Below are 22,724 nucleotides of genomic sequence, written 5' to 3'. Positions count from 1 at the left end.
TCTCAAAACAATAGAGGAGACACTATACTGTGCAGGTCAGGGTGACCTGCTCGTCCCGTCTTTATCTGTCCACTCTCACAATGAGGGAGAGTCACTATTCTTGAGCAGGTCTAAGACATTTTATGGTAATACTAAAATTCTAATTTAACATCCCAGTCATACCAATACTCTCTCTGGTGGAGATGCAGCCATCTTTAACTCTAGTTTAACAGTCCAACCTAGACCTAAACTTAACTATAACTCCTTTGAAAGCCTTGCTCTTAGCTTCTCTCTTCCAACCTGTCTACCCTAACCTGGAAAACACTAAAACCAGTCTTATTTGTTACAGTGTACAGAGTTTCTATCAGATTTAGTCCTAAGTGTAGACAAAGTAATTATAGTAGGTGACTTCAATATTCATGTGGACAATGACAATGATGGTCTCAGCACTGCTTTCATATCACTATTGGACGCTTCTCCTAGAGTGTAAATGAACCCACTCACTGTTTTAACTACACTCTTGACCTTGTTTTGGCTTATGGTGTTGAAACTGACCAGTTAACAGTCTTCCCACATACTCTATTCTATCGGACCATTATTATTATAACTTTTGATTTCTTGCTACTGGACTATGCACTATATGACAGAGAGGTCCTCACTAGATGCCTGTCTGATAGTGCTGTTGCCAAATTTAAGGAGGTGATTCCTTCAGTATTTCAGCCAGTGTGTCCCTGTGCTATGGAAGACCGCTATGCTAATCTTAGCCCCTCCCAAATTGATTATCTGGTCGATTGTGCTGCAGGCTCACTGTGAATGACACTAGACTCTATCGCCCCCCTAAAAAAAAGATAATTAAAGAAAAGAGACAAGCTCTCTGGTATAACTCCCAGACTCACAAACTTAAGCAATATTCGTGAAAACTTGAAAGGACATGGCGTGCTACCAAATTGGAAGACTCGCGCTTAACCTGGCAAGACAGTCTTAAAACCTATAGAAAGGCCTTCTGTAATGCCAGAGCCGCCTATTACTCCTCACTGATAGAAGAAAATAAAAACAACCCTAGATTTCTGTTCAGCATGTTAGCCAGGCTGACAAAGAGCCAGAACTCCGTTGATCCTTTTGTTCCTTTAGAGCTCAGTAGCAATGACTTCATGAACTTCTTTAATGATAAAATTCTAACTATTAGAGACAAAATTCATCACCTCCTGCCCTCAACAGGGTCTGATTCAACTTCAAACTTAGGAATCATGGAAACAGCTGTTGGGCTTAATGTGCATTTGGACTGTTTTTCTCCAATTGATCTTCCTAAATTGGCTTCAACAATTTCCTCATCCAAACCATCAACATGTCTCCTAGACCCCATTCCTACTGGGCTACTTAAGGAAGTCTTGCCCTTAATTAACACATCCTTACTGGATATGATCAATCAATCTTTACTAACAGGCTACTCTTGATTCTGGCATATTAGCCAACTATAGACCTATATCCAACCTTCCCTTTCTCTCAAAGATCCTTGAGAAAGTAGTACCCAATCAGCTGTGTAACTTTCTAAATTCCAATAGTCTTTTTGAGGATTTTCAGTCAGGTTTTAGAGCAAACCATAGCACAGAGACAGCACTGGTGAAGGTTAACGACCTCCTTATGGTATCAGACAGAGGACTTCTCTCTGTACTGGTCTTGTTAGATCTGAGTGCTGCATTTGATACCATTGACCATCACATCCTGTTACAGAGACTGGGACAGTTCATTGGCATAAAAGGAACTGCATTAAGCTGGTTTAAGTCCTATTTATCAGATCGATTTCAGTTTGTACATGTTAACATTGAGTCCTCTGTCCACACTAAAGTTAGACATGGAGTTCCACAAGGTTCAGTGCTTGGACCGATACTATTTACCTTATATATGCTTCCTCTGGGTAATATTATCAAGAAGCACTCCATTAATTTCCACTGTTATGCAGATGATACCCAATTGTACTTATCAATAAAGCCAGATGAATCCAATCAGTTGGCTAAACTTCAAGTCTGCCTTAAGGACATAAAGTCCTGGATGAGCTGCAATTTTTTGCTGCTAAACTTAGATAAAACTGAAGTTATTCTGTTTGGCCCCAAATACATTAGAGACACCTTTTCTAACAACATAACTACTCTGGATGGCATTACTCTGGCCTCCAGCTCCACTGTGAGGAATCTGGGAGTCTTATTTGATCAGGATTTGTCCTTTAACTCCCGCATTAAACAGCCCCCTAGTTATGCTGCTATAGGCTTAAACCGCCAGGGGACTCCCATAATGCACTGGGCTCCTCTATCCTCCTCTTCCTCTCCATCATTATGTCTCATAACTGCTTAATGTCTGCTACTAACTTGATATCTTCCCCTTGACCTGTTCTTTATGTAAAGCGTCTTGAGATAATGCTGTTATGAATTGGCACTATATAAATAAAGATTGATTGATTGACTTAATTTGCAGTTTCCTAACATAATATGGGCTACATGTGCTTTGGTGAAATGCTACACCTCTCAAAGCTAATGCATCAGAAAACTGCTAAAACAAAAGGGGAATATACAGTATAGTGTAATTCTTTACTACAGGTAGCAGTACATACTGCACATGTTGCCTCAAGGAAACGCTGCCAAAGCAGGCAATTTTATGAATTATAGTAGAGCTTTAAGCAGAGCTGAAAGATGACTTAATTGGAACTGGTACCAGAACTTTAATGTTTCCTATTTTAGAATTTTTTATACCAATAGTACTTCATTTGTTTGAGGAAAATGTTTTTAGCTTGACTACATTTATCTGATGGCTGTATAGGCTATAATTATGCAAATTGGGACTCTTACATAAATCATTTCATTATTTTTTCCACCAATAGTTTTAAACAATGGCTTAAAATGGTATTGAACCCATCAGTTATTGATGAATGAGTGAAACATGTCAACTTGCACTGCTTTTTACCGTTTCTAATGAGATTTTATGAAATGCATGAATGCTTTGAGTTATGATACTCTAAATGTTGGGCTCTTCAAGAACAGAGATGTAACATCTACCATTTAAACTGAAAAAAAAAGATGAGGTCAGTCACATTTCATCATTGAAAAAGATGAACTTAATGGCTACCGCATTGTAGCTCATTCACCATTTTAAACATTCAGCGCATCATACATGTTTGAAGTGCTTAGATTGAAAAGCACACTGCGATCTAACATCAGGACTGTGTATTATGTTATTTGGTCCGTAAGTGTTGAATTGATCATCTGAGTTTCAAGGCCTGTTTGTAATGCTAAAGCTAACATTGCATAAGATGTAGAGGTGACTCAATCTTTAACCAGATCCAAACCTCAAACACTGTAGACAAACACAGGATTAGAAGAAAAGTCACATTTATCTTAACCCATGCATGACATGGATTCTGGCTTGCTAATATTTGATGCTATTTAACTATTATTAATATGTGTTTAATTAGATTTCTATTGTCCAGTAACTTGTGCATAAAACCACAAAAAGCATGTCAAACTTAGTTAGAAATTAATATGTGAGGAAACATATGTTGAGCAGGAGAGGATATTTGAAAACATAATGCATTATTGGCACTGTGTTAAGCCAGATGGGTACTCATCATGTTTTTCAATGCTACCATATTGCTAATTTATTAGTCACATTCCTATTGTCAGTGCTATAGTTGCTGTTAGTTTTTTCTCTCTCTCTCTCTGTCCAACCTCCACCCAACACGGACCCTGACAGGAAGCCGCCCACATCTGAGCCTTGTTCTGTTCCAGTTAAAGGGGAGTTCTTCCTGCCACTGTTGCCTAATATAATATCTGATGCTTGCTCATGTGGGGATTCATGAATCCTTCATTTTGAATTCCTGAATCGTTGGGTCTCTAGTCTCTTCATCAATAGAATAGAATAGTTCCTTTATTAATCCTTCACAGGAAATTACTTTGTCACAGCAGCAGTACAGACAGACGCCCCACAGACAACAAACAGCCACCACAAGACAACTAACACTTAAGGCACAAAAACAATAGTAAAAAGAAAATAATATATGAAAATATAAAGTATGTAAAATATGTACAATCTAAAATAGAATAATATAACATAAGACTAGTATACAATATCAAAAAATAAAAATAAATCGAAATATCTTGTGCAAATATCAAAAATAAAAATAAATATCCAGATTTCAAGTATATCAAAGAGTTGGTCTTGACCTGCTCTTTATGTTAAGTGTTGCTGTGTGTGCTGTTATGAATTGGCGCTATATAAATAAAGATTGATTGATTGATTAATTGATGGGTAGAATAAAATACTTTGCTGTAGACAACGGTGAGTAATGGTTGCATGTGAAGAATGTCACCAATCTGATGACACACCCTGGCTCTGGGACTGGACAAAGATGTCATTTAGCAGCACGGTGTTAATGCAGCCCCCGGCTGTGAATTAGAGGCTTAGGGACAAAAGGTTCCATTTGCCACACCACAGGGATCCTTATACATTCAACTTCCTCTGCAAAGACACATGTAAAACACATCGCCTTTGTAATGGCAGACTCACTGCTATCAAGCTGTTTTGCACACAAAGCTGCTCTTTGAATTACAAGCTGCAATAGAGAAATGAAGTGTAAAAATTTCTCAGTGATATTTAAGAAAATGTCGGTATACTGCAGAGTAAACGTATAATGTGCCCAGTGAGGGAGACGTTTCACCAATCACGTCCGCTTCTTTCACACAGTTTACAGTTTATGCTTATCTACACATCTCTAAATCAGTTAAAACCAATCCTGTACATTTTAAGTTTCACAAAGGGCCGACGCCATATTGTATTAGTTTAGTGAGATGAACCTAATAAACTGCCACGTGAGTGTTTTATATAGCCCATGTATTTTTGTGTTGTAGGTGTGTTTAGATGTTGTCTATTGCTGAAGATGTACACAGATAGATGCTTTCAGGTGCAGGGAAAAATACGAATTTTTAAATAATAAAAAAGGAAGAAGAAGAGGGAAGGAAGCAGTACAATCATGCTCAAATCAATACAATAATTTGTGAATTAATATTTTATGTTGAGTAATTCATGTTTTTTATTGCGAATCTGTGTAATTTGCAGAACAATGAACAGTGAGCTGCTCATTACTGCAAAACGCACCCTGACAGTGAGATGCAGGACACCGACATCATCGCTGTATATTATCCCTCATATAAAACACACAGACCCAGCCAACTTGAAAACAAAGGAGAATAACATCTAGTAGGACACAAAGGCATTTCACCATAAGTTATTGCTGTCTTTCCACCTTATCAAGATGTATCTCTTTATTTTTTAATGCATCAACATTAAGAAATTTTTAAAAAAAGAAAGAAAAGAAAAGATGAATAAATAAATAGCAATTAATTTGCCATTGCAGTGCAACTTTTACACGGCCCCTTTTGATTCAATGGCGGTTCTGTGACATTTTTAAATCTAACAAAAGCCACAGGAGTTAACAAGGAATCCTGGACAGGACAGTAAACACAAACCTTAGCAAGAATACTGGGACTTAACATCTTTACAGTAAGTAAGTACAGAAAGTGCCATGACCCTTCTGAGATTAAGACGCAGGTTTATATGAAACACAACAGGCAAGCCCCCTACTGGATTATGCATGCATTGGAATAAACCAGAGACTGTCAAGCACTTACTAATAGATTGCAATAGGTATGAGGAAGAAAGAATCTCAGAATTAAAATGATAAAAAGCAATGTTACATTGGGGAACTGCTAGGAAAGACGCCAGGGAAAGTGCGTACTTTTCTAATTTATTATTTAAGAACAAAAAGAATAATAGAAATAATAGAATAATAATTAAAAAAAAATCTTGCAATCTACACTCCAGTCCAGCAGGTGGCGGTAATACACGTGTGAGCTGGTTTGCCAACCGCCTTTAGAACCCAAAGAAGAAGAAGAGGAGGAGGCCTGAACGGCCCCTGTGGTTGGCTCAGCCAGCCTCGGGCTCAGTCGTCAACAGGAAACGGACGAAGCGTCCTTGGAGATATTGTTTTTGTATTTGGTGCTGTAGCTTTCTCATCTTTCTTCCCTCAACACACGCCATGTCCCTATCAAGCAGTTCACAGTTACTCGATATTGCCACAGAGGCTAACGAGAAAGCGATTTAAAGTTTGGAAGGTAAATTACGTATCACGAACGAGCTATTCTCCAACTAACGTTACGTCGCTGGCCAAGCTAAGCTAACACTAAGTAGCTAACTAAATGACGCCTATCTGTATATACCTATATGACGCCGAGATGCTAATTTAATAAAGTTAGCTCACCCCTCTCCAGCTGCCCCACTTATTACTGAATTTAGAAATTCTTTGTTTATCGCGATGTTAACGGTTAGAACAGTTTATGACAGCGTTATAAATGTGCTCTACGATACGGCTTCGCATTTTTGTACAACAATCTGGATTCAAGAAGTTAATCCTTTAAGCTTAAGAGAGTAATGCCTAGGTGAAATCTGCAGGTTTTTTTTCTGAGGAAGCAGGACGTATTTTGCACAGCACATTAAAGAGCTGAGTGGCAAGCTTGTGTAGTGTTGTCTGTGTTTACTACCATGTGTGTCCCACTTCTTTTGCCAGTCATCCCATATTCAACCCCCCCGTGTCTCTACAGTAACCATGACAGCGACTGCTCTCATAGGAGACCAGCTGATCCTTGAAGAGGACTACGATGAGAACTATATACCCTCTGAACAAGGTACACAGGGATGGGGGTTATTACCCAGCTATATTAGCAGTATATGATTGACTCACTGTGTCTGCTTAGATTATCTATAAATATAATCACCAGATTATTGATGATCACTAGTGGATGACAGCTGTAGTATGGAACATCTGCAGTGCCAATGTAGTTTTCTTTACAGTTTTATTTTATTTCATAATTCCCTTTATCCCCTCCTAAACTCTTATATAGTTCTGCTGTGGCAGGTTGTATTTTGGGGAGCGCTTCGCTTTGCCTTAAAGAGCTGTCAAATCTACTAGATGCTGCGTTAGGTACTAATCTAACTAACCACTCTTTCTCTCATCAGAGATCCAAGAGTATGCAAGAGAGATCGGCATTGATCCCGACAGTGAGCCGGACCTCCTGTGGCTGGCCAGGGAAGGTATCGTTGCTCCTCTGCCTCCTGAGTGGAAGCCTTGGTGAGTAAACGGCGTGAGGCTCGGGGAGTGGAGAGCATCCAGCTTGGCCACCCAAAGAAACCAGTCTGGGTCTTTTTAATATTGAGTATTTCTTGCAGTTTTGTAGCACTAGATGTATAAAGGAATGACATTCAAATGGTGTGGAGGCCTTTGGTTGTGGAAAGAACTAGAAAACAACTAGAAAAATGTTGTGAACAGTCTTGGTCATCCTTAGTGTGGCACCAAAGCTACAAGCTGTCCCACATAGTTATATTTATCTGATCAAGAGTGAAGGCCTGTTTTTGAAACCTGAAGGTGAAAGTGGCATGCTGATCTCATAAGGGCCTAACACCCCTGTTCAGACCTGGTATCAACGTGCGTCTTTTGTGATCTCATCACAAGTGGACAGTTCTAAGTGGACCGTACAGGTCTGAGTGAACCCAAGACATATTGAGGGCACATTGAGATCTAATCAGTCAGACCATGTTTGGAGGAGGTGTGGGCAGCATATGACCACAGTCTTTATGCAATTTCTATGTGACTGTGTCCTGGGCTACATGAAGGACCAAATGACATCCTCTGCCTAAGTGGCAGGCCCAAACCCAATAGTAAGGCGAGTTGAGCTTAGCCTACTATCAGCACTATCAGCAAGAGATGGTATAAAAATAATCTCTGTTCCCTACTGTGCGTTTAGAGATGTTTCTAGCAACATCTCTAGGGAGATGACAGCTGCAGTGAAATTGTTTAAATACGCCTCAGACATTAAGACTCACCACTAACACAGCAATATCAGACAGATGCTAGATGACATTAATTGAGGATAAAGTTCTAAGGGTTTGTGTAGGATTGATAAAGCAACAGACTATATCTAAATCAACTAGATGTCTTTTCTGTATAGTTTAATTCAAGCAAATTGATCAGTTATTTCATTTCAGTTCTATGAAAACTACTACAATTTCTATGAAAACTAAAAAGTAAACAGCTTTTATACTTTATATCGTAACAAATCCTTGAGTCAGGGTCATATAGGGGGCCCTCAGCAGCTCCTTCAGCAGCAGACTGAGGCACCCACCCTGCAAGAAGGAACGCTACCGCAGGTCGTTCCTCCCATCAGCCATCACACTCTTTAACAGCAGCATCACTGGCTGATGTTAACACACCGAGAAACAGTCCATAGTCACTACGTGGTTGCTAATTGGCACTGTTTTTCATTCATGATTTTCACATATCCCTCCATACTGTACTGTACATTTATGTTCATAGTGTAAATATGCATTTATCATTACAATATATATTTATTTACTATTGCTTATTTTTCTACTGTTGCTTATTTTCTTTCTTTCTTTTCTATTATTGCTTATCTTGCCCTGCCTTTGTTGTTGCTGTGACATGTGAATTTGCCCCTATGGGGGATCAATAAAGTCTAAGTCTATAGAATGATGTAGTTTGTTTAGCTCACTGTTAAATTTCAGGTGACAACACAACCTCTGCTGACTTCTCACCTACCCATCCACCCATCAGCTCGCCACCCTTTTCCTGGGCCTTTTTGGAGGTGCTCAAGTGACCCTCTTCTTCTCCCCTGTCCTTCTCCCCTGCAGCCAGGATGTGACAGGGGATATCTACTATTTCAACTTCTCCTCTGGGCAGTCCACCTGGGACCACCCTTGTGATGAGCACTACCGTCGCCTGGTTACCCAGGAGCGCGAGCGCGCTCAGGCCAGCCCTGTCGCAGGACATGGCGCGTGGCTGAAGAAAGACAACAAGAAGAAGAAAGAAAAGAAGGAGAAGAAAGAGAAAAAGAAGAAGGAGCCACTTAAAACTCCTGCAGTGAGTGGCTGTTATGTTTTTTCCACAGTTTTAATCTCTGTTAAATCTAATCATATTTATTTTTTTGTGTGGGAGAAATGCTGTACTCTACTATTGCGCTTTAAGAGAGCAAAGTTATTTAACGATCTTGCTTCAGGCACTGAGTTCAGCCTTGGCACCCTTATCTTCGCCGCTGGGCAGCCTGGCTCCTCTGAGAGGTCTGGATGCCCCTGGCTTAGGTCCACTTGCCGGCTCTGCCCCTGCACTCCGGCAGTTCCATGGCAGCTCTGGGGGACTGGAGCCTCTAAAGACATCCATTGGGGTAAGATCCTAGTGCTGAATAAAAGACTTTTAATTTCTTCCCTCTTCTAAACCCTCAAAGTATATTTACTAAGCTTCAGTTCGTTCTCTGTCAGGGCCCACAGAGCAGTGGAGCATCTAGTGTTTTGGGTAGCAGACAGGAGGAGAAGGTGTCCCTCTCACTACCTGGCTTTGATGATGATGATGATGATGATGATGATGATGAGAAAATCTCAGAAAACGAGGTATAGTACAGTACAACCCAACGACGATGAAAGATGGTGAAAGTCATTTGTTTATCTGCCTTTAAGCTGTTAACTGTATACTTAATGTCCTCATTAAACTAGACATTGTCACTTTTTCAGCTGAGTCCTCGTGGTTCCGACCAGTTATTGAAGAACCTTCATCTGGACTTGGATGTTCTTGGAGGAGGCCTAAAGTATGAGGTAGACAGGATAAAATAAATCTCATAAAAGGAAAAAATGAGAGCATCTGTTCCCGGGCTTATACTTATCTATTTCATGCAAATAATTTCCTTTGTGTGTGTTTGTGCACACGCGATAGGACAGTGAAGCCAGCGGCGGAGCACCAGCTGAGGAGAGGACAGAGCCAGAGCTGCAGGACCTGGCCCTATCTGGAGACTACAGCCCTGAACACCCGTCCCAGCAGGTAAACACACACACTGAGAGGCTCCTAGCATTGTTTTTGTCTTTTTTGGTCGCTCTGCCATTTCTTTGCAACACCTGTGTGCTCTATTCTGCTATAGTATTTTGACCAGCCATTACTTGCCTGGAACATACTTTGTAAAGCACTGTGAGACACTCTGTTGTGATATTGGGCTATACAAATAAAATTGAATTGAATTGAATTGAACATACAGTTGCACTCAAAATTATTCAACCCTCATTGCAAGTTAGGTGTATTGGAAAAACATACAAACTTATAGCTGTGTTCAATGAACTACTCAAACAAGAACACTTGCGATAGCTTAACACAACTAATATTACAGGTGGTTTCTCCAAATTCAACACAAAATGCCACTTTTAATGACTACTGCAGTCTTAAAATTATTCAACCCCCTGAATAGAATCCCTCATAAGAGCACTCATTTGCAAATCAGGTGTTGCCTCAAACACACCTGATGCATTTAATCTAGGCCAAAACTTGAACTTTTCGGGTCGAGGAAGAATGAGGCATACACTGTTCAGAACACCCTGCCTACAGTGAGGCATGGCGGGGGCTCAGTGAAGCTGCTTTGCTTCCTCTGGCACTGGAAACCTACAGCTGTTGGAGGGCAAGACGGGTTCAGTCAAGTATCAGAAAATCCTGGGAAGAAACGTCATGCCGTCTGTGTGAAAGCAGAAGCTTGGGGCGCCATTGGACCTTCCAACAGGACAATGATCCCAAACATAACTCAAAGTCCACCAAGGCTTGGCTTCAGTCCTGGAGGATACTAGAGTGGTGTCACATTCACCTGACTTGAGTCCCATAGAAAGTGCGATTTGAAAAAGGTGGTTCCATAATTTGGAATAATTTTGAAACCGCATTAGTCATGAAAAGTGTCACATTGTTGAGCTATGTCAATAGTTCTTGTTTGAGCTGTTCATTGAACGCAGATGAAAGTTTGTACATTTTGCCAATACATCTAATTTGCAATGGGGGTTGAATCATTTTGAGTGCAACTGTATTTGCATATCGCATGAGTTGACAGGAAGCACAGCGATGGCAACCCAGAATCTCAAAGGGGTCTCAAGAACCTCGTCCCCTGTTAAACTTTCACTGATCACTGTTTAATCAGTGATAAGAACTTAATTATGTGGGATATTAGCTGATAAAGTTTGGGGCAGTCCTAATTGTGTACACATTTCTACATATTCTCAGATGTGTTTTTTGTTGCCTCGTGTAACTGTGATTCTAAACCATTTCTTATTCCTTCTCTTTCTCATGTGTGACCTTTAAAACTCTCATCTTTGCACTGTGACCTGGAATATGTTTATGTAGCTGCTGTGCTGCTGGAATCTGTCCTACGGCCACGGCTGTTACTGCGTCTTCTTCTTTGTCCTGCTGTCGTCCTACTGCCACTGTTACTGCTTCGCTGTCTGAAACCATGTATCAGGAGCATATGTCATCACCATCGAAACAATGAATCCTAGAATTTCTCTCTAATTTATCTATTTATCTCCGCTGGGATGTACCCGTATAACTCAACACCACTGCCGTTAGATTATGAGAAGTCAGTCCTAATTTATGCATATTGCACATTTTGTTCATTACCTTCAAGTGAAAGTTAATAATGAATTTACAATTTGCTCCAAAGTGACACATTGTCTCAATGTTCTTAACAGAACTAATTATTAATAACATGTAGATTCAGTGATTTCTTCTACACATTATGGCTTTTTTGGAGGAGGAGCTCTGAAACAAGGAAATTACATTCACCATTCATTAAATCTGCTCCCGCGTGTGTCTGTGTATGAGTGTGACCCTGATCAAGAACATTAGTGTATTTTCCTGTGCCCACATGCATGGTTTTATTTTAATGTGTTGTATCCCTGGAAAATGGAATCTGTCAGTTTTGCATGCATTTGTGTCAAGATCATCAACCCCTCAGTCTTTCAGTGGGGGTCACAATCTTTTAGTCTGGCTCCTTCCCTCACCGGCCCTCCTCCATCCTTTCTCTCCCCTGTGTCTCTGCACGCCTTCCTTTGTGCCTCTGTTTGGGATGGATGGACTGTTCTTCCTGTTCCCCTCCGCCAAGGACTCTTTAAGGGGCCGCCACCTCCACCTGTCCTCACTGGGAGACAGCAAATACCATTTCAGTGAGGAGAGGGCAGGTCCTGTCAGCCCTGAGCCTGTACACTCTGCTGGACAGGAGATAGCAAAGGCGTTAAATGAGGTGGTAGAGGAGGAGGCGGGAGGAATATGGGAAGACAAGCTTGTTCAGAGAGAGAAGAGGGAGGATGAAGGAGGAGGGGAAGCAGAGGAGGGTGGGATGGAGCGGGAAGATGGAGAGGCACAGGATGAGGAGGCAGATGAGAGAAAAAGTAAAGAAGAAAGGGGTGTGCAGCATGACGAGACCAAAGGCAGAGAGGAGAGTGTGGAGAGTGATGATGAGGCCGCAGAGAGTTTAATGGAGGAGGAAAATGAGGTGAAGGAAGAGGAAGAAAAACACGAATTTGAGGAAGATAGTGATGAAGTTGTGGAGAGATGCTTCAAAAGTAATCAAGATGGAGGGAGAGGCGAGCTTGAGAGAAGCATAGGTGATGAAGAAAGGCAGAATAAGAGTGAGGAAGATGAGCTAGAGATAAACAGCAAAAGAGAGCAAGAGAAGGAAAAAGAGGAGGATGGTGAGAGCAGTGTGGCTTTGGGGAGATGCTCCGTGAGCCAGAGGAAAGCGACAGAGAGTGCTGAGGAGGTGATAGAGAGATGTTTCCTGAGTGAAGGAGGAGAAACAGACATGGAGGGATTTGATGTAGACAGTGAATCAGAAGGGGAAAATCCCCAAACTGCATCAGAGAGTGAGAAGGAAGAAATGTTTGAGACTGAAGCGGCTCAAGTCCAATCAGCCAAGTTAGGCAAGAAGACTGCCCTGACTGACCACAGTACACTTGGCCGAAAGAGAAGAACTCTTGCTGGCATGATGAAGAATGTGACAAAACAATGCCCCCTTCCTGCAGAGGTAGGGTTTGGTGTTACTCTGTGCATGTTCACCTCCGCCTCCCATTCGCTACCCAGCCCCCGACCTCAGTCCTGCCTGATCCCTGCATGTAGCCCCCAAAATCCAATGCCCCTGAGGACTGGATTGGATAGTTCTGATCCCTGTTGCCATTGACAGTGAGAGCTTTCGGTAACCTATCTGATTTTAGATTTGCAGTTGATTTGACCGGACACACGACTCTCATTTCCATCGCCTCACCCATTTTCAGAGTGTGCTTGCTTCGATTACACGTTACTTGACGGTCTGATTTTATAGCATCCTTGTCATCTCGTCTGCCTTGGTTGTGTTTGCTTGTACACTCTGCTTTTGCCTTCTGCTGTGTGTGTTTCTACACCTCTTTGGAAAAGACGGCATGCTTCAGTGTTTAGTGTTGCTTGTGCAATTTTACTTGTGTACAAATGTACATGTGTGTGTGTATTCATTCAGAACTTCTCACTGAGTGTACGTGTGTGTGTGTGTGCTATTGCAGGAGTCTGCAGCCAGTAAGAGCATTGAGGATGCTTCATTTTTCATAGATGTCAAGGTACTCTGATCATGCAGTGCGATACCCATTCATTCATTCATTCATTCATTCATTCATTCATTCATTCATGTAACTGTTAATTGTCAACTTGTTTTTGAATGATTCTGGCTAAAGCAGTCAGAGAAGGTTCTGGTCATCAACGACCTGTCTGGCATCGTCAGTCCACTGAAGAAGGATGAAGAGGAGACAAAAGGGGAAGAGGAGAATGTGGAGGTGGCAAAGACAAAGAAGGCAGAGGCTGCCAAGAGGTTTGATGTTTTTCTGATATTGTTCCTGGAAGCTACTGTGCTCAGACTAAGCTGCATTACCATTACGAGAAGTATCTCTTGAACAATGTAACTTTGAGGGTATTTCCAGCATTTTCTAAACCGTAGTTGTAAAACATCTTTCTCTCCCTTCAGCCATTTGCACGCTGGCAAAGATAACCCTCCAGCTCCAAAAGTTTACCGACTCCACCAGTCCAGTCCTTTGCCCTCCCTCTCAAGCCTGTCCTACTCAGAGCAAGGCGTCGCACTGCATCGAAAAACTGAAGGCCTCGGAACAACTCAGGAGCTACAAAGGCCTGAAACCTCAAGAGGCCGACTGGTGCATACCTCCAACATTCAACTCGAAAGCACTGAAACCCTCTTACGAAACCAAGAGAATCCACTGGAAGAAGAGCTAAGCTGGAGAATCCAGACAGATAGAGAGAAAGAGGAAGAGGAGGAGGAGGAGGAGGAGGAGGAGGAGGAGAGGAAGGGGGCAGAGAGAGAGGAGACGAGCCTGCGAGAGAGGAAGGTGGAGAAGGATAGGGAGAGGAAGAACGCTAATCATGAGGTGGAGGAGCACATGATGCAGGAGAAGAAGAACAGAATGCGCCTCCTCCAGGAGGAGCTGAGGAGAGAAGAGGAGGAGGAGGAGAGGAAGCTGAAGGAGGAGAGCGAAGAAAGACTGAGGTAGGAATAGAGAATCAGAACTTTACAGGCCCTTGTCACAGATGCCCACTAAACCCTTTATATTGCATCGAGGGGAGTTTGGCCTGTCCTGCTCTTTATTGACATTATATAAATAAAGATTAATTGATTGATTAATTTTCCATTCATAAAGGTTGTCATGATTTACTCAAACACACCTACATTTTTACGTCTCTCTAGGGCTCTGCGGCAGCAACTCCTGTCGAAGAGAAAAGAGAAGGAGGCCAGGCTGAATGATGAGTCTGACAGGATGCTGGAGGAACTCAGAGAGGCTGCTCAGAGAGAGAGAGAGAGGCAGCAACACAAACTCAGGTGAGTCACACTTTAACTAGAGCAATGGTTCTCAAAGTGAGGCTAAATCTGCAATACAGACTTTCCATGACAGCGTCTTGTTCAGGAAGTCTGATCACATGGGTGGTGACCTAATAAGTTTCTTTTTATTTCTTAATATATACTTGTAAATAAAAGCAAGGAGAACTCCTGCTTTACAGAACACGAGCCTTGCAAATCAACTGGACATAAATCAGTTTGCGCTTAATCACCCACCACCCTCCAAATAACACTGCTGTGTGCATCCTTTGCTTAGGGAAGAGAGTGAAGTCCTGCTGAAGGAGTTGCGCACAACTTTGGAGGAGGAACGAGCGACGGAGTGCAACAGACTGGAGGCCCAGAAGGAGCAGGACGTCGAACGTCTGAAAGCAGAATGTGAAGAGGAGCTGCAAGCGGCGAAGAGGAGACTGAAGGAGGAGAGGGAGGAGAGAGTGAACTCTCTGAAACACGAGGTGACTGTGATGATGTTGGCCTGCTTTGTATATTGATTTCAGCAGCATGATTCAGTCATTCAAATTTCAATTTACAATTTTTTTTTGTTTTTGCTGAAGTGATGAAATCTCATTCCAAACTAAAGCTTAATAAAAATACTAGGAACAACAAAGACAGCAAATAGCTTGGATATATTTTGGAAATCTATATGATTTAATTTCAATTGACAGCTAAGTTTGGTGGTGGGGTGGTCAGTGCTGTTGCCTCACAGCACAAAGGTTCTTGCTGGCTGGTTTGCAGTTTCTCTCTGTGTGGAGTTTACACTCCCCGTGCTTACGTGGCTTCCCCACTGTCTGTCTCTATGTGTCATCCCTGTGATTGACTGGCGACCAGTCCGGGGTGTAACCCCGCGTCTCGCCCAGTGTCAGCTGGGATTGGCTCCGCAGTTATTAGGCAATCCAGAGCGGACAACAAATGATTCATAGAGCTTCTTGACCCACGCTAGATGTCAGTTCGACTCTGACCACTGAACACTTCAGACCAATCCAAACAACTGGGACAGCCACGTCCGACAGACATTGCTACCCTCGCTATAACTACACACTGGAGGGGCTTTTATACATGTACCACCGGCACAACAATGCAATCAAGTCTTCAAAGACAATTTTAGCAACACAGAATATATTTTAACAACATAATTTTAGCACAATACCATTATTCCATTACAGCTAATCTATCTGAATGCAATCCCAAAACATTTTTAACTACACGAAACATACAATTTTGACAAGACATCACGCAAAAATGTACAATTAAAGGCTTTAACTTCTCCTTTCAACTACTTCCTACTGACTTTCATCAGTGAACAACTTCAGCTTATGACTCTTTCAACATCCACCTCGTCGTGGAATTTTGACGACAGTTCTGACATCTAGTAGTGATAAGACGAAGCTCTCTTGTGCAGTTATTTGACCAAAAATCGGAATACAATCTGACACAGCATCCTTTTATAATGGACGGTATAACTGATGAGCTCATTCAACATGACCTGTGGCCCAAATAGATAGTTTCTATTTGTCAATCCAAACATAATTAAGAAAACAAGAGTTCATATATCAGTCAGGCCTCCGTGTGTGTAGTGTGTATCCTCAGTTTGCTCACATGGTCATTTGGAGGTCCTGTGAGGTGACAAACAATGTTTCAGTTCATTTAAGGACACGGAGAACACCTGCTATGTTACCCGAGAACACACAAAGTCCTTAAGCATATTATTAAATGAGAAATGATAGAACGATCACATACTTAGCACCATATTCGCAGGTTGGCATATGAACCAGTTTTCATATGTAGTGGAAAGGTCAGCCTGAAGCCATTTTTGTGGTTGGTCGAAGGTTGTGTTACACAAGTTCTAATGCCTTTCACCCTCTTCAATACAGCTCTTTTTTAGTTTCTCTCCTGTTAGTTATTATTATATTATATATTATTATATACAGAAAGAGGACAATTTCTTAGGTTTTCTTGAGTGCTTTAAGTATTTTACCAATATATTTTGTATTACAATTCCATGAAAACACCCATTTCACCCATTTACTGCTATACTTTTGTATGATAGGGTAGCACTATTGCAAGAGAGATATTAAGTATTATTAAGTAGAAACATTTATGGAAACACCAGAAACAACTGTAAACATCACGAGGACCAAAAGTTTGTTGGCTGAATTTAGATGTTAAATGGTGACACGTGCGTCTCTGAGTTTCCACTGTTTTGTCTGTATAAAGATCACAGAGCGTAGGAGGGAGTTCACGAGTCCCCGACCTGAACAGCAACTGGCAGAGTACCATCAAGAGGTTAGAGGACAAACACACACACACACACACACACACACACACATGTGCAAACAGCTATATTTGTTAAGACACTGCAATCATTCATAAAAGACAGCTTAACTCAATGGGCCTTTTTTCACAGAGGACATTTTGCTTTGTCACAGTAGGAAAAACAACAACAACAACTGCGCTTCTCCTACTAGGACAAGTCAAAATGTCTGCTATATATGTTAGGCCTATTCCTAACCTAACCATAACTATTCATGCCTAACACTAATCTTAGCCTTACCTTAAGTCATACCTTACCCCTAACCTGAACCAGGACCTCAGGAATGACAATTTGCCTCATTGGTCCTCACACATGCGTGTACACACACACACACACACACACACACACAGATCATCATCATGCATCGTCTTTTCCGAAAGCGAGTTAAGGCTTTCATGAAATGTTACACTGGAATCTAACTTTCTGACGGTCGCTTTCACTTTACAGCTTGCTGACGTTCTCCAGAAGGTGCGAGAAGAAGTGCAGCATGATCACGAGAGGAAGCTGGAGCAGCTGCGAGAGGACCACCGGAGAGAGATGAACAACATGAGAGAGAAACACCTAGATGAGGTCAGGGTGCATTCAGGTTTCACATTAAGCCGACGCGTACCGACGCGTGCCGACTCTTCCTGTACGACATTTACGAATATATTTTAATGAGTGTTTCAAATAGCTTTTGTCTCAGTGTCAGTTTTTGTTAAGCCACAGTTTAACTGTTCTTAACAGTTTAAGAGCAGTTGTTTAACTGACACAGCGCTGTGTGTTTTTGTGTTACAGGAGAATGATCAGAGGCAGCGCTTGCTTTCTACCCTGCAGGAGGACAGAGAGCGTCTCCAGGCCTCTCATACTGTACAAATGGAGAAACTTCGCTTTCAGCTCGACACACAGATGCAAAGGATGCAGCTGACAAACTCGCACAAGGTGAGACCACACAGGTGTACACGCTTACAGTTAACTTGTGGTGCCATTGCTCTTTCTTTCACCAAATAGAGAGAAAGGAAGCCTTTTCTGTAATAATTTTAGTCTTATTTGTTCTACTAGGAGTCGGAACTGCAGGACCTGGCAGATCAGATTGAGCTCAGAGCCAAAGAGCTGAAGAGCCACGAGGCCATGCTGCAGACAAAGGTATTCTATCCCATAATGTATGCACTATTAATCATCGATAAACGTACCTAAACCAAATAGTTAAGTGTCTTATGTCTCTAATCAGGAAGCAGATCTGAGGAGGAGGAGGAGGAAGAACTTTGGGGAGGAAGAGGGCGAAGCAACCAGGCAGAAAAAGGTGGGACATCCCACTTTATGAAAAGAGAGATTATATTAAACCACCTGTCCGTCTATCAACATGTTTCCCTACTTATGTGTGTGTCCAGCTGATCCGAGAGACAGAGCAGCTGAAGGAGGAGCTTGAGAGGATGAGAGAGGAGAAGCATCAAGCCAGAGAGCTTATCCAGAGGGCGATGGAGGAGAGGAATGAGGCCAAGGAGGAGGGGGAGAGGCTGAGGGTGGAGAGAGACAGAGCCAGGGAAGAGATCAGAAGGGCCAAGGAGGCCAAGGACCGCATGGAGAGCAAGGTGGCACTGTTGCAGGAGAGATGTGACAAGTTCAGTTGCAGAGTCAGGTATAGTTACCCACAGTGGACACCCACACACTTCAGTAAAAGCATACAATGCTCTTAAAAGGTAAAAATATACTGTAATGTTTTTTACTGAGGAGAATACAATCATTTCCAGTGGATTTAAAAGGGTCTTGTTTTGTCCAATCAGTGAGCTGGAACAAGGTGAAGAAGTGAGCGCCTCCAGCAGACCAGAACTTAAGCAGGACAAAAAGAGGGCAGAGAGAGCAGAGCTGAGTGACAGGGGAGAGTCATCGCTACATGTAGAAGATCTGGACAACCCACCACTCTCCCCGTTACCTGACAGCCACAGCAGCATGGATGAGTAAGGAGTTAGACAAGAAGAAAACAGCCCGGAGCTGTGAAAGCACAGTTCTGTCTGGTATTTACAGAGTTCTGTTTTAGGCCTCTGAGAAATGCAGAGTTTTTTTTTATTTGTTAGTGAAAGCTTAAAGCAATTCTGTATAGCTGAGGCGTCAGTGTTAGATATTAGTACATATATGTGATTATTGGCACAATTAATGAATCTGTATTTTTGTCAGAATGAAAAAAACTGTTACTAAGAACTGCTACAATATTATAATGATATAATAATATAATAATGATATAATAGGAGTGTAATAACACCTTACACAATAAATTGATAAAAGAACCTGAAACACAGTGAAGGGACAAGGAAGAGCAGGACATTAAAACCAAACAGTAAAAGCAGTGCTTAAAAGGTGAGTTTTGAGTAATTCTTTAATATAGACAGATTAGTGCAAGTGTCTAGGAAGAGAGACCCAATGGGCAGCTATGGAGACTCCAGGTAAAGTGCTCAGCTCCGGATGGTGCAGACAGAGGTGGGGGCAGGCTGTGGGAGGAAGTGTGGTGGTGGAGAACTGGGTTTTTTACAGGGGTATGGTGTAGCCAGCTAGATAAAAGCCCAAATTTGGCACATTCTGATCACTATTCCGTCATATGTGCTGATTTTTGCTGATTATAGCATATTTTAATATGTTTACAGAAAAACATATGTTTGAGCATGTATATTACTGCAGGAATTTCCATTACATCAGATTTTTAAAACATAATTTTGAGCATCTTACTTTTTAGTTTTTCTTACGTTTTAAACTGTGAGGCTGAGGCAGTATTTTCAGCAGACAGTTTATAGCAGACTTAACATCACTGGCTTACAAAAGATACAGATATGATGATGATAGTTGGTTCTTGATCAGAACATTCAACAATCCATGAGAGCGCGGCGCTAGTGAGTATTTAACCTCGACCTCGTGCCTCCGTGGGTCCAGGTTCCGACGCTACATCTCCTCACACGGCGCATCTATCCAAAAAACCAAACTCTTGCTGGAGAGGGAGAACAGCCGGCTGATGGAGAGACAGGCAGCTCTGCTGGCGGCCCAGACCGGCTCCTCCCAGGACCCCAACGGCGAAGGAGGGGTGACTGAGGAGCTGATGAGAAACCTCCAGCAGGTATGGGAGGAGTGTAACCCACCGAATGCTGAAGAAGAACTGGTATGAGGAATGATGAGACGGGAACTGATGTAAAACAAGTGCTGATTATTTTCTCCTCGTTGTGTCAGGAGGCCAGAAACGTGGTGGAGCTGCAGCAGACGGTTCAGAGAGGAAACATCCTCCTGCGGAGGAAAGAGGAGCAACTCCAGCAGCTAGAAAGCTCTATAGCTGAAGAGGTTAGGAGAAAACATCCACCTGTAACTGTAGTCTTACAGCACAGTAGCTCCTGTAGTCAGAGCTGAACGTATTTGGGTGGTGGTGAAAATGAATGCTTATAACAAATAAATTCTGTCAGTCTGAATGATTCTTAGCTTTAAATGAAAATGCTAAATCACTTAAACCTTCATGTCTATACAGAACGGGCATTTAAACGTATTGCATTTGTCTCCTAATATGTTTGTGTGATCAAGCTGTTGTTACCCTCTCTTTGTCTTGTCCTCTCCACGTAGCCGCTGTTTGAGGATCTGTCTCGACTGGTGGGAGAAAGGAAGGTGACCTTTGACGTGACAGAATCTGACCTCAGCAGCACAGCGGAACCACCAAATGGGACACGTAATACATACTGATAGTTTTACTAAAGAACCGGACACATGCAGTGTTATTATTCCCATATTGCTTATTATATTTAATATATTATATATTTTATATTTGTTGCTGAGGCTGCGCCCCTCTTTTTCTCTCTGTTTCTCCCTCCCTCCGTCAGGATGTCCTCCCACTGTCCCGGACAAAGTCCACGAGTTAGCAGAGTCTCTGCAGCAGATATCAGGGCAGCTCAGTAATGTCCTGAGTGCACTGGGTTCACTGGCCCAGCGGCAGAACACTACACCCTATTCAGCCTTCCCCGTATCTCTATCTCAACCTCACGCCACCCCAGCTCCCACTTCCGCCGCTTCCACCTCTGCCCCGTTTATGCCCCAGATGCACACCCTGGGCCCCAGCACCGTAGTCGCACCTTCCCTAGTGAGGCTTCCAGAGCCATCTTGGAACTGGTCGCCCCAAGGCACCTCCGCGGCCACCCCTCTCTTCAGCACCTCCATCAGCAGTGGGCTGAGGACTTCTGAGGACCTCATCAACAGCCGGTGGAGCCAGATTTTCCCCAGTATGCCAACAGATGCCTCATTTTGCTTCAGATTGAGAGAAGCACCAGTCACTGAACTATTGAATATTTCTGTGCTGAACTTTTGTTCTCCTCTCCAGGAGCAGCTATGGACCCCCCCACCTCCAGCACTATGAAGACAACCTTAGCTTACTCATTATACACTCCTGCTAGGTAACCTGCAGTGCACCTTTAACTATTAATCTAGTTTACATACAGATTGCTGCTCTTGTCTTATATGTACTGAGAACGATCCTAAAACCGTGTGTCTGTATGTATCTAAGTGAACATGGCCGTAGCTCGCACTCCATGCAGAAGATGAGGGAGGTAGACGGCCGGAGGCTGCAAGGGCTGATTGACGGCAACAAGAAGTGGCTGGAGATGCGCAACAAAGACAGCAACATGTATCCTTCTATCACATGTTTACTTATATCACATACTCATTATTGCCATCTATTGTCTAAAGAACACCATTACATGTCTTTACTTTGGCTCCCGCTGTCTTTAACTCTGCCCTCCAGACCTCTGTTCACTCGCTATCAGGCTCCTTCCACTAAGAACGGCCTGGTCCAGCTGGGCCTGGATGATAACAACCAGATCAGAGTCTATCATTACTGAGGACACAACGCACAGGTCACTCCCTTTGTACTGTGACTGTTGCTGAGGACTTTGGAATATCAGCTACTGTGACAAGTCAGCGTTGTGACGTTTACAAGCAGGGCCCCACATCAGAGCCCCGTGCCCCCTTTGAGTCATTGCCTTTTCAAAGTTTCAGTACAAAGGTTTTCAGGGAAATCTGCTGTGCTAGAGTTGCCTACAGAGGACATGGCGGCTTTAGGGAGCAACATGTCTAAGAGAGCTGAGGACTTTTATTCTCCAATATAAGATATGGCTGTGAGCAACAGATGACTTCATCATCAGAACTTCATCGTGATGTTTACTAAACAAGGCCAATTTTTTAAAAATGGCTCTTTATTTTGATTTCAGAAGGGAAAAGGCGTATCAATCTGTACAAGCGGCTTTATTTCATTACAGGTTATAGTTGTATTTATGCTACTGCTTTAAATAAGTGATACGTTTTGTTGTGTAAAGTTAAAGCCAACCCCCCCCCCCCCCCCCCACGGAATTACTTCTCCATATTTCACAGGTGTTGACTCAGCATTAGCAGTGAGCTGTTAATTACTGTAAACTTAATCATATGTGCAGGTAAAGTCTTTTGCATATATATGTATGTAAATAAGTACTGTATTTTTCTATAAGATATTTTAATAAATGTACTTTCACGTAATGTTCATATATACATATATATATCTTGCACACTGATTCTGTTATGTGCTAGAGCTGCTGTGTGTGTGTGGTCTGCTGTTTGTGCAAGTGCAGGTGTGAACAAAAATCCAGGTGAGTCTCCATCTCCATCAGAACATCAAGAAAACAGAC

The 22,724-nt window shown here is 42.4% G+C and overlaps 2 protein-coding genes across 2 annotated transcripts; both read left to right on the top strand.

The window, feature by feature from the left end:
• The first annotated feature begins 5,986 nt into the window (after window positions 1-5,986).
• Window positions 5,987-22,581, top strand: LOC139199756 (centrosomal protein of 164 kDa-like). Its single transcript, XM_070828897.1, has 27 exons — window positions 5,987-6,137; window positions 6,624-6,707; window positions 7,039-7,150; window positions 8,728-8,956; window positions 9,093-9,257; window positions 9,352-9,480; window positions 9,601-9,681; window positions 9,800-9,904; window positions 13,423-13,476; window positions 13,591-13,724; window positions 13,878-14,411; window positions 14,610-14,741; window positions 15,016-15,211; window positions 16,971-17,039; window positions 17,515-17,637; window positions 17,845-17,988; window positions 18,109-18,192; window positions 18,278-18,349; window positions 18,438-18,685; window positions 18,831-19,004; window positions 19,969-20,149; window positions 20,260-20,367; window positions 20,641-20,743; window positions 20,895-21,290; window positions 21,389-21,461; window positions 21,572-21,691; window positions 21,809-22,581. Exons 2-27 carry the CDS (start codon window positions 6,629-6,631, stop codon window positions 21,903-21,905), a joined length of 3,942 nt encoding a protein of 1,313 aa, XP_070684998.1. The 5' UTR covers window positions 5,987-6,137; window positions 6,624-6,628; the 3' UTR covers window positions 21,906-22,581.
• Window positions 11,958-13,067, top strand: LOC139200022 (cilia- and flagella-associated protein 251-like). The gene has a single exon (XM_070829250.1). The coding sequence runs from the start codon at window positions 11,958-11,960 to the stop codon at window positions 13,065-13,067; it is 1,110 nt and encodes a 369-aa protein (XP_070685351.1).
• Window positions 22,582-22,724: the final 143 nt, after the last annotated feature.

This window comes from Pempheris klunzingeri, chromosome 4, assembly GCF_042242105.1.
Source record: "Pempheris klunzingeri isolate RE-2024b chromosome 4, fPemKlu1.hap1, whole genome shotgun sequence".
Lineage (NCBI taxonomy): Eukaryota > Metazoa > Chordata > Actinopteri > Acropomatiformes > Pempheridae > Pempheris > Pempheris klunzingeri.
This window is presented reverse-complemented; position numbering and strand designations above follow the sequence as displayed.